Here is a 12,264-nt window from a genome sequence, read left to right on the forward strand (position 1 = left end):
TCGCCAGAAACAGCACTTTTGGTGATATGTCTGCTTCATGTGCCACATACACAGATCCGCTACACTGACGAGTGAAACTCAGCAGCTTGGAAGCGATCAAGTCAAAATGTAGCGCACAAGTTTCTCGGATTTGTCGTTTAAAGAAGTCCAATGTGAGATCAGTGTAGGGGCGCTCTATCCTCCACTACAGACAGCATTATTTTAAATACTACACGAGCATGGTTCGGAACACTGAAGTGACATTCCTTAACAACAGATTTTTGAGAAAAATAACGAATCAATTATTTCATCTTTAATTCTCTACATTTTTGTCAAATGCTGAGCCCAGTGTGTGTGCGAAATACAAAGCAAAGCTGGTTGCCGCGTAATTCTGCAAGAATCTGAAAAAGTGACTGTGCAGTACTGGCAGTGCTGGGCTTTTGATCTTTGCTTGTTATTGGTCTGCAAATATGTTTTGACAGCTTCCTTTTCTTTGCTTTGGAACTATAAAAAAACGCACAGGGGCTATTATGTATGCCTCTGCCTTGCTGCATTTAAATCACGTCAAATTAAAAACTAAGTCTAATCTCTTTCTTTGAAGATGATTGCCCAGGGCACTCAACTAATTTTACCATTTAAAAAATGTGTGTGCATTTCTTAAATCGTGGACAATTATGCAAATATTTGTGTGTGTTTTGGCACAAGGACTTTTGTTTGCTCACTGAGCCAACTGCCCCTGAATAACCAGGCAAGGTCTCCTTTCTGGCTTTGTGTGGCGGCACTAGAATTTACCGCTTTTGTTTGCTTTGCTTTTCCACCAGCTCTGTCCACACTGTGTGTGTGTGTGTGTGTGTGTGTGTGTGTGTGTGTGTGTGCGCGCGTGTGTTTGGAATTTACAGTCTTGGTAGATAGGGCACATGCTGTTATGCACAATTCTTCCACTGACATCCATCACATTCACACCTCTTTTCTGTTGCTTACGCATTGCTTAGTGTTTATTAACACACTCGACTCAGTCTATCATGCAAGCACACACTGAGACCCACGAAAAGCCCATCTTAATACCCAGACACAATCCTTAGTACGCGCACACACACACGCAAACACAAATGCACTGCCCTCTCCAGCCATCGCCTGCAGTCGTCCGATACAGAGCTACTTGGCAGCCACTGAAGATCACCGGAAATGGCACCATTGCCTCTGTGGGGAGAGTTACAGCCCACAAAAACCACATGAGTGATTCAACAGCGTATAAATCCCCTCGGGCGCTTGGCTGCCACGGCCAAGCTTGAGAATGGATGGTCCAGGCGGGTTACACTGGGGGAAATCAGGTTCTCTCTATAGTATATATAGTAAAGTACAACCAAGGACATCATGACCCATTTTCACCTCCAAGTTGCTATTTTATCACCAAAAAAGTCCACATTAAAATCAGTGAGTTAAATGTCGAAAAAAATGAAATATGGAGAATGGTCGGTGAACATTTTCAACCTTGAATGAACTCTGACGGGAATGCAACATTCACTGCTGTTATGTTTCGGGAAAGCTCCGGACAAAAACAAAAAAGGTTTACCAACAAAAATAGGTCGCAAGACCGACAAAGTCCAACGAAGAAACGGTACAACACCGGGAAAACGAGACAACCAAAAATGCTGGCAAAAAAGGCCAGGATAAAAACAAACGGAAATTGCTTGTCAATAAACAGACAAGAAGAAACCGAAATGCGTGTAGTATTAAAACCGTGACTACAACTGCATACAAAAACTATCGAGAAAGATAAGTGGAGAAAACCTGGCGGGCACAAAAACGAAGAGCAAGAACTTTGAACGGTAAGACGAATTTAACACTTGATGATAGTCATGAGCAAGGCGAATTATGCAACACAGCCGTGACAACATGGGAGTCGTTAAATCGTTGGATGATTACATTTGCAGCATGTGTGCAAGCTGGAGGGATGGCCCTCCTCTGCCAACTACTGGAGAAAGATTAGAACCGGATCATGCTACCTTTTGCCAACTCTTGTAAATGTTCCCTCCTTGGAAGGATACAGCTTTGAGCATAATAGAAAACAAAACAAAAAGACAAAGTTTGCAGCCTAATAGCACCATTGCCTGAGTAATTTTCTGATATTTTCGGATAACAAGAAGCCTCAATTCAAGATATGCAAATAACCTGGCTGACAGAGAATCTACACACAAATGCCTGAAAAAAATACAAATAAAAGCGCAAACTTTAGCAAGCATGTTGCCATTTTTTATTTGACTTGTTATGGTGAGTTAAAAATTACTTGTGCAACTGTGCTTTCAGACTCACGATGCGTTATTACACGATTCGGTTTTATAAGACATATTTAATTAATATAAATTATTTATGATTAATAGTTGTTCCTTTATAAAGGTCAAATATTTCTTATTGCTAATACAACATCAACAATTAGAGACCATCGCTCTAAGAAACACCTTCCTCCAGGTTGAGCCCTGTTCCTTCCTGCTGCGCGGTATACAAAGTGCAGATCTAGCGTCAATCAATGCCCTGTCATCCAAATCTTCGACTGAAATGATGAGTTTTGACAGATTACGATTTAAACACGTAAAATAGTAATTCCCATTTTAAAGTGAAATGTCAAATATGCATTCGAGATGAGGACCGGTGTGATGTCCGCTTCCGTCCCTGTATATGCATAACAGATTTCACTCAAATTGGAATCCATTAGATTGATAAAAGATTGCTTGTCGACACAAACGTACAAACGCAACCGCCTCCTTGGTGAAGGCAATTTAAAAAGATACAGTGAGTGACAACATACCGGATTGTCCGGCCTCAGTCTCTTCGAAGGTGGCCCTCCATCTTCTGGGTGAAGCATATAAAACAGACGCACTTTGTTGGCATGTTTCTTGCTCTAAAAGAGATGCACAAAAAAAAGTCTCAGTTCATTTGTATCTCACAATTTTCACCCCAAATTGTCGTGAGCCGCTTATAACTTGAATTGGAATCGTCATAGCAATCAATTATTGAATCATCGATTGAAATTTGAATGAAATGTTTTCAGTCATATTTCAGGCTGGCTGCGACTGCGGTTCACCTATGAAACATTTGGATTGTCCCCGGTCTGCAAAATAAATATCTCTTACCATGTATCTTTCATGCGCCTTTTAATGAGTCTGAACTATTCCAAGCAGAAACGCAGCAGCACCTGAGGCTATATTCAAAATGACAGTGAGCTGTCCTTGAAACTGCTCACTGTCATTTTAATGCAGGACAATGAAAATAGGCGGAGAAGCTTTCGGGCGAACAAAATAAGATGGTGGCATGCGTTTGTGTGCAAGATTGATACGGCTGTCGAGCGCTCTTTGTTGGCTTCTATTCCATCAAGTCCTGACCTCTGATAACCCCAACCATATGCTCGATGTCCCTGTGTAAAGCTGCTATCTTGCCATCTCAATCAGCAGTGGAAATATAGATGAGAAATTTAGATGATAGAATATCAAACGATTCATATTGTGATACTGTCCATTGTATCATTGTATGTCACAATTTATTATATCATGTTTTAAGAGAAATGTACAGTTGAAATTTTGCTTTTAATGCGATTCTGTTCAGTATTTTCCGTAGTATAAGGCACTTCGAGGAATAAGGTGCACATTCAATGAATGGTCTATTTTAGAACTGTTTTCATATATAAGGAGCATAGAATAGAAGCTACAATAAGGGCTGCGGTTGCGCAACACATCCACTAGATTGAGCTATGCTAAGGGGAATACAATACAATACAAAACAGCTTTATTTATATCGAGCTTTCAAACCGCTGCGGGAGTAACAAAGCGCTTTATAAAACATTTAAAACACCGCATTCAAGAAATCAAAATATTGATACATATATTAGGTGCGTTGGATTATAATATACACTTTTATAATATACTGTCGGCCTTTGAGAAAATGGAATGCTTTTAGGTGCGCTCTATAGTGCGGAATATACGGTACTTTGCAAAGAGTATGTCACAACAAGGTATCGATACGCAAATATCAATATTATCAAAGTGCACTCTCATACTGCAGGGTGTTTTTAGAGTAAAACATTTGTTTTCTTCAACAAATTTGAACATTTGTGAAGAAAAATCACAATATGACTCACTGTCTGCAATTCTCATTCAGCGTTGGACAACCTATTCAATATTGACAGTGTAGTGTATGTATACATCATCAGATATATACGTAGTCATGGGGGGAAAAAAGAATCATGAGATTCTTGTTTTCCATAGTTTCTTTATTTTAAGGCCTCATGCAACTTCATGTGTATCATGAGATTAATAGACAAAATACCATTAAAGTATCAGATCGATAAACCTTTTCCTTAAGAGTAGTAGTATCATTAAAATTCTTCAGTTGTGTCAATATTTTTCCCAATACATCAATTATTGCAGAATTGCTGCATTCCCACCTTAAGGAGAGACTCATTAAATCAATACACTCTTATTTTATTGTGTAAAGCAATGGTGAAAATGAAAGGAGAATTCCAATAGAGGCAATGATTTAGGATTTTGGGATAAGGCAGGGCGACATATTAAAGCAAGGGAATGAATGACTTTGACGAGGCTTTGTAATTGCTGCACCACTGCATCGATTGTATCCCCTGAAACCCATTCTTGGAATGGTAAACCCCCACCTTCCTAAACATCTTTCATGCCCCTCCACCCCTTACTTGTCAGACTACTCTAATGCATTTTGTCAGAACGGAAGTGTGCTGTGGCGGGTCTCCAAGCAGCCTTGTGTTTGTCCATAAATTGTCATGGAGTTGATGGCTGCGGCATGGCGGCTAAAAGCGAGACATTGTAGCGCCATGGTTACACTGCGCTGACCCTCAGAGCTCCGACCGCCACCGTTAATGGACTTGGCCCATCTCTCTTTTTTCACCGTTGGTCAAAATCTAGTTAGCCTAACCTTGGAAAGGCCACACAGATGGCAGGGTAAAAATATCTTCGCTCTGTGTTACTGGACAGCAACGGAGGGAAGTTGGAGCATGATTTGATTTCGAAAATAAACAGAAGCAACATACTCAATTTGAGGAAAAAGCAACATTAAGATTGGAATGGTGTGGGATCACTCTCATAAATTATATTTCGCCTCACTCCAGGATATTTGCAGTACATGCTCAGAATTTTAAAAAAAATGGCTGGTCACTTAAGTTTGCTCGATGAGTGTAATTTATAAGATGTCCCGAATATAATGCACACTCCCCAAATCAACCTTAAAAAGCATTTTTTTTCCTCTCGGTACTTGTGTATAACATGTTCGCTAAATTTGCTGGTATCCTTCATAACTAGAGTGAATGATACGAATGAATAAAGATTCAAAACATAACAATAATGTGTAAATCATTCTGAATCAAGATTCAAAGCTATGCTTATCCCCACTTTACCCATTGCTATGATTAAGGTCTTTCGAAGAGCATTTTTAAATGTTTTCCAAAATCTCATTACATTGGACACTCAATTTCAGCAAGCTACTTCTCGTTTTTACTTTGTTATACGACTTCTAAAATGTTTGTTTGTAACCAACTTTTAATTATGTGAAACACTTTGAGTTACCTTTTTTATGTTGTGTAATTTTAAATCCTCCAAAAAACTCAAAGAAAAGGCTGCACCTAGTGGCCACAAAGGTATTACACTTGATAAACCCGACCCTTTGGAGCAACATGTGGAGTAGGTTTTTGAAAACCAGTAGTACTTCTATAGACAACACATTCCCATGCACACACTCCTAATAAAGATCATCTTGGGAGCTCTACTCCAGTAAGGTACAAGATCTAATGTAGACGTTCAAACGTGAAGGTCGCATCTGTCCAATTTCCATGACCGCAAAAGCTCACGGACGCCTGGAGGGAATTTAATTACATCCGGCACAAATGTTGACCTTCCTCAAGGAGAAACTGTTCCGAACTTGGAGATACCTGCTCACTGTAACCTTAGAAATATCCACTGTACCGTATTCTAGCATTTGATACCAAGATGGTGGATGCATTTATTTTGCGGAGAGTAACCCAGACGTTGTATAACCATATTCAGAGCAAGTCATATTTGAATTTACTTGAACTAATTACACACTGTCAGTTGACCTTTACGAGAAATATTTTCATCTATTGCGAACACCTTTGCCGACGTTGATCATCAAACACAAATTTGACGTCTTCGAGAAACTTTTGTACTTTGGCTGACAGATTGCAATGAGTTCATGTGCACATTTCAAGTGTGTGTGTGTTGGTAGTGTGTGTGTGTGTGTGTGTGTGTGTGTGTGCGTGTGTTTGCTCATCTAATTAGTGTAGTTGGTAGACACTCACGCATGCTAACGCACATTGTTGCCGTCCTTGCTTGATCTCTCCAGATAAATGGTTGTCCTGATTAGTTTGCTTGTTAATCCCAATTGTGCTTTGTAATCAAGAAAGGCCACCACACGCATGAATGTAGTGTGCGTGCGTGCATGTGAGTGTGTGTGCGAGTACGTGCGGGCGCGCCTGCGCATATGCACTTGGTAAATATAGGACAGGGCTGATTATTTAATGGCTATTCATTAAATTACTCTTTGGGAGTATGCTGAGAGGTAGAGCACATTAAAACAAATAGTGTCTATGTGCGCGCGCGTGTGCTTGTTTGTGTGCAATCCCCAACTATTAGCATGCTGCATTAAGTCTATGGATAATGGATGAGCACTGTTTGTCTGGACAAATAAACCCAGTACGAATACCACAGCACAGCAAACTGCCTGCCAAAGCAACTTTTTTGAGGGAGGGTTGTGCGTGTAATTCCTTAGTGTTCACTCATCTTGCAAATCAGCCGCGCAACAGCACACACACACACAAAAAAACGTGAGCGATAAAAAAAATATGTACAGAGACAGGCTTACCTCATAGTGTGCCGTGCGCTGGGATTCAGAGATGAGCTGGGCATTGCAGATGTTGCAATAACTTTCTGTGAACAAGCTTCCGTCCACCATGCCTGCAGACTTCATCTTCATGGGAGACTGCACGCAAAACACACCAATCGCAAATGGAATCGTGAGGAATGTCAGCATGTGTTTAAGGTACAAAAGCATGCACATCGATTCGGTGATCATTTCGGTTCAGAATGACAGATCTTCCGTCGCACTTTGTCCTCCTGTGGATTCAAGTGAACAATGGCCCCAAGTGTCGCTGCATTTTATTGAACAAGGAACTTCTAAATCATCTTACCGGCATTGCGTGGATCATAAATTTATCGGCTACATTATAAATGAAGTTGGCGTAAATTTACGAGGACAGTAATGGCTTGCTGATTGTCATCTTTCCAATTGAAAAAAGAACTCACATTAAGTAAATCGTAATTCCTCACACAGTGGATGGGGGAGGTTCATTACTCAACGGCAGATCAGAGGGTGCGTCACTACAAGGGAGTCCTTTATTTAATATATACAATATATAATACTGCATTTAGGTTGAGTGAATTTGGAGTTAAAAAAAAGATTCTGGAGAAATTCAGGCACCATGGTCTGTCGCACACAAAAAATTGTGAAGAGGTCTCCACACATGAAATCATCTGAGAGACTGTTTACGTATTTCAGTTGGCATTGCTGTTTTGGTTTGCAAGTCATTTAGATTGCAGTCTATTTTACTAGCTTCTGTAGCCGAGGATTGGACCGCCAAGGTCTCCGCCTTTGGCTGCCGCCGAGCTCACACGCTGCACCCGACCCCTTTGGCCCCTCCCAAGGTGGTGAGCCCATGGGCATAGGGACCCACGTTGCCTTTTTGGCATGGGTGTAGACCCGGCCACCAGGCGCTCGCCAGCGAGCCACACCTCCAGGCCTGGATCCAGAGAGGGGCCCCGGTGACATGTGCCCAGGCAAGGGAAACTCTGATGAGGTGGCTCGGGCATCTGATTAGCCTCCTGGACGCCTCCCTGGTGAGGTGTTCCAGTCATGTCCCACTGGCAGGAGGCCCCGAGGACGACCCAGGACACTCTGGAGAGACTATGTCTCCCAGTTGGCCTGGGAACGCCTCGGGATCCCCCGGTAAGAGTTGGAACAAGTGGCTGGGGAGAAGGAATCCTGTGCTTCCCTGCTAAAGCTGTTGCCCCTGTCACCCCACCCCGGATAAGCAGCAGAAAATGTATGGATGGATGGACCTATTTTCATTTGTATATGTGCTATTTACCAAGGCAGAATAGCGAAGGGACAAGACACGTTAATTAGGAAATATTTTTAAATGAACTCTGCAACTTAAAATAAATGACTTATGTACCATAACCTACTAAACTAACTTGATCATGTATTGCAATTTACAGAATATAGGACCAATTTGAGTGTGGTGTAAAGCAAGATGTCCTGCTTTGAACCTAGTCAGTTAATCTACAGAGACCTCAGAAGGCCAACATTTAGTCATTGTGAATTCTTCACAACCTGAAATCGTCTCATTGCGTTCCTAGTGAGTGCCACGGTCGAAAAATGTTTTAATGATGTACTCAGGGCGCCCATGTCGAGTTTTCTATTCTCTTCATTATGTGTGCCCTGCATTGCGGTGCTCTGACAAGGTTAGGCAGCGTAACGGGCCTTTCGGGAACGATGCAGGAACAGTAAGTGCTAAAGTGGATAAGGTTTTTGCCCCAAAGAAGATTGAGATGCAAGATGTTTGCAGGGGCCAAAATGGCCCAGAAAAAAACATGGATGCTTACGAGGTCACCTCAGCTGAGTGTGAAATAACACTTCCATTACCGTGAAAAGATTGAGAATCTCAGTGGCTGTGATGGTAATCCACTAAATGGTGAGTCGTGACAGAAGTTAAAGTCCTTTATCTCATGTCGAGTGTGTAATCGCTTCCCACCAATGCACGACATCATCACCTCAGTGCACGCACCTCAATGCGTATGTGGAGGCTTTTAATGATGCCTCTGTGTCCTCCCCATGTGTTTAGTGCACTGTGGACCTTTCAATTAATTGCGCAGACGCTGTCGGGACACTTTCATTATCTTGCTCAACCCACAAGACCTTCAAACGCCGACGTCGGATACGCAGGTGCTTTCCATCTTGAGCTGGGTGCAGAACATAAAATCAATTATTTTTTAAAAAATTCTCGAGTCAATATAATCCTCATCAGTGAAAGCCCATCCTTGCCGTCGTGCTGCACTCGCTTTCATTGATTCATCTCAAAACCTTGTTTCGAGTCATCCATTTGTCTCGCCAGTCAGACTTCGAAAGTGCTTTGTTATACGAATACATATTGGAAACCGATTTTTTTGAGATCCCGTACATGTCCTATCATCACTAAGCGGTGCTGTGATTTATGGAGTAAATAAACAGATGAAACTCATCAGGTCAGAACCTTCATCCTACCCAACACACTTCTCTACAACTGACTTGAGATCAGCCAGACGTCCAGTTGTTAAACCTCTGCCCAATTAAAAGATGGAGTGACAGCTGGGGGAATAGCCTTCCTTATCTGCTTAATATCGCCACAATTTGCGGATGTCACAAGTGGGACGTGAATGGCAGCCTAATGAATAGAGGCGATCTGTTGGTGGGATTTGCGCAAATGCATGACCAACAAAGCGTGAAGATGGAGAGACGGATAGCGGAGGAATTAATGAAAGCGGGAAAGAGATGGCAGGGAAGGCAGGGGGGGTGGTGATTAGAGAGGAGATGTTCATATTGTAGTGGGCTGCTCGTGGTAGCTTCATGGTTGGAATTTAAAGGCACTCAATTCCCAGAGGAACATCTTTTTTTTTTTGGTGACATTATTGTCAATTTTGTAAGCGGCATGAACCAAAAATTGTCCGTGTTTTCTCCTTCGCATAAGCGGGGTGTTTAGTCAGAACAAGTCAAGAGTAAAGCTTCTATCTCATCTTTTGGATTCTTCAGCGGAATCATTTGCATTTAACGAGGGCTGCATAGACCTCGGACTGAGCAAACCCATTTTGTCAGTCAGGCCTGATGCAGCGTTCAACTTGAGCACAAAATGAATTTTCATCCTTTTGCTGTCTTTCTTTGAAGTACCAGTAGCTGAGGCTCAGTTGGAAATGGGTGTCAACTCTGGGGAAAATAAAAATAGATGTGAACTTCTCTCAAGTCGAACACCCTTTGATTGCACACTTCTTGAATTGGCATTTAATCTAAAAAAAAAAATAAATAAATTCTGGGAGTTAAAGACCCCAACAAATCTCATGAGACTTCAGCTCTATCCATGGTTACTTTGCCAGGAGCTCCCAGAGTTATTAGTTCCGGCCAGTCTCTGCGTTCTTGTTCACTTCTTCATAATAATCCTTTTCCTTTTGTTTTAGGGTCAGGTTTCACTGGACATAAATAATATACAAGCAAGATTATTTGATATGCAAGACAAAAAATGTCTCCCATAGTTGAGTAAATGAACCAGGCCCCAAGTGGAGTACGGTATTTACCTTAGAAGTTGAAACTGAGAATACATGAGTTTAATTAAGGACAAGAGATGGACATGATAACCGATCGCTAAAAAAAAACCCAAAAAACAGCCCTAAACTCTAATTAGACACAGCACTGAGGAAAAAATAAAATAAAAAGCGGTTTAGTATTCTAGCCAGATCGAGGCGCCTGAAGACAGTCAACCTTAAGCGGATTCTCTTTTTAAGACCACATCAAGTATTTAACATGAATGTGAACTCTGAGCCTCCCGACTGAAATCACAGTGCCTCTGGCCCATTATTCATTAAAAAGCTGTCACTGCACTCGAAGGTGGCTTTTATATCTTTCTAATAACCGCTCAGGTATTTTTTCCACCATCCTGAGCTTGGAATATCCATTTTGATTTCTAACATTCCTTGTACCCTGATAGCTCTGTTCAAAGTGACTACCTCGTGTTCAGCGAGATATCTAAATTTTTTAACGCGAGAGGAGGCAGGATTAGCATAAATACTGCATAGTCCAAGTTCAGTCAGAATGTCGGTAAAGTCTTTTAGAGAACAATGAGCGTGACTGACAAGTAGGGGGTGGGGAACATTTCCTATTAGGGGACGTTTAAGTTTTTAGCCCTTTCAGGGACAGAGATTACTACAGTGGACAGATAATCATGTTATCATATTACAGGGTGCATGAAAGCATTAATGGTCCTCAAGGGGCCATACTAATACTTACCCTAAACCCTACCAATCCCAACCTTAACCATGAACCTAAACCGTTCACCTATACTTCAGAACCAAAACTGTTACACTAAACGCTCACAGTAACAATCTGTCTCAACCAAACACCTAGCAGTACCTACCCATTACCCTAAATTCTAAATCCCAACCCTAATCCCCATCCGTGGTCTTTTTGTAGGTGTTGCCCTGGGATTTTATTTCTTTACCTAATTTCTTGGCAGGACGGCTCTGTAGAAGCTACACAGCAGGTGATTGCGGTACTTTCTGCCAAGTCCATCAAAGAAAAAGCTGCTGTGAACTTCACTGCAACACCATGCCGTCTTTCTTTCATTATTTTCTGGAGTGGCTATTCTGTTTGATCTAAAGCATAGTTTCAAACATGCGGGCCGGAACCGGTCCCCAAGGAGGTTCCATCAGGCCCGCAGGATAATTTAAAAGTGAACGAATACATAAAATACACGGACTGAATATTTTTTATAAGATGCAATGCATGGATCATCCGCTAGGGTGAACACTGTTTTGATCAAAGTGGAAGAGAACAAATTATGCAGCCGTAATCTGAAGTTTGACCTTATCCTGTGAGCCAATGACCTGTTTAATGACGCACGAGACCAATAAGCTCGATAACGTGAAATCTCATACATTGCAAAAGCACTCTGCAGTCCCACTTTGAAGGCTGACATCACAAGCTGCTCAGTTTCTTCCTACCCCTCGAAATGCTACCCCTCCCTTTTGCTTGGAAGCAATCAAAGGTTCCAGGCTGCGCGTGTTAATAAAAAAAAGAAAAAGTCTTCAAAGGAATCCAAAAACTAATTCAGCGCATTTGCACTGCAGTGAGTCCCTTTGTGCTAAATACAGCAAACTAATGCAAATACAGCCGGGTGTAAACAGAAAAACGAGACTACAATGTTGAAGCCAAAATAGCTGACGCCGATACATAATTAGCATTCCTGTGCATTTTCCAATGCTTTCATGAAGAAAATGCTTTAACCAAGGGGTATTTTGACATTGTTTTCAAAGTCAAGGTTATCTCAAGTCACACTGAGCTTGTGAGTAAAAATTGAGAGGTAGCGTCAAGACACAATCAAGCTGTCAAGATGTCAGCATATATTCACCCACTTGTGTGGTGACCTGCATTTCTGGTTCAGGCTTGGTC

General features: G+C 41.7%; 1 protein-coding gene across 2 annotated transcripts in view; it reads right to left on the bottom strand.

The window, feature by feature from the left end:
- zgc:171482 (zinc finger protein) overlaps window positions 1–12,264 on the bottom strand; it is a 60,486-nt gene that overhangs the window by 36,004 nt on the left and 12,218 nt on the right. For both annotated transcript variants that reach the window (XM_052080040.1, XM_052080038.1), the window contains exons 2-3: window positions 6,877–6,993; window positions 2,786–2,878 (exon numbers count right to left, since the gene is read on the bottom strand). In XM_052080040.1, the coding sequence (XP_051936000.1) occupies window positions 2,786–2,878; window positions 6,877–6,993 (210 nt within the window). The remainder of the gene's footprint in view (window positions 1–2,785; window positions 2,879–6,876; window positions 6,994–12,264) is intronic.

The sequence above is a fragment of the Hippocampus zosterae genome, chromosome 11 (assembly GCF_025434085.1).
Source record: "Hippocampus zosterae strain Florida chromosome 11, ASM2543408v3, whole genome shotgun sequence".
NCBI classification, from domain to species: Eukaryota; Metazoa; Chordata; class Actinopteri; order Syngnathiformes; family Syngnathidae; genus Hippocampus; species Hippocampus zosterae.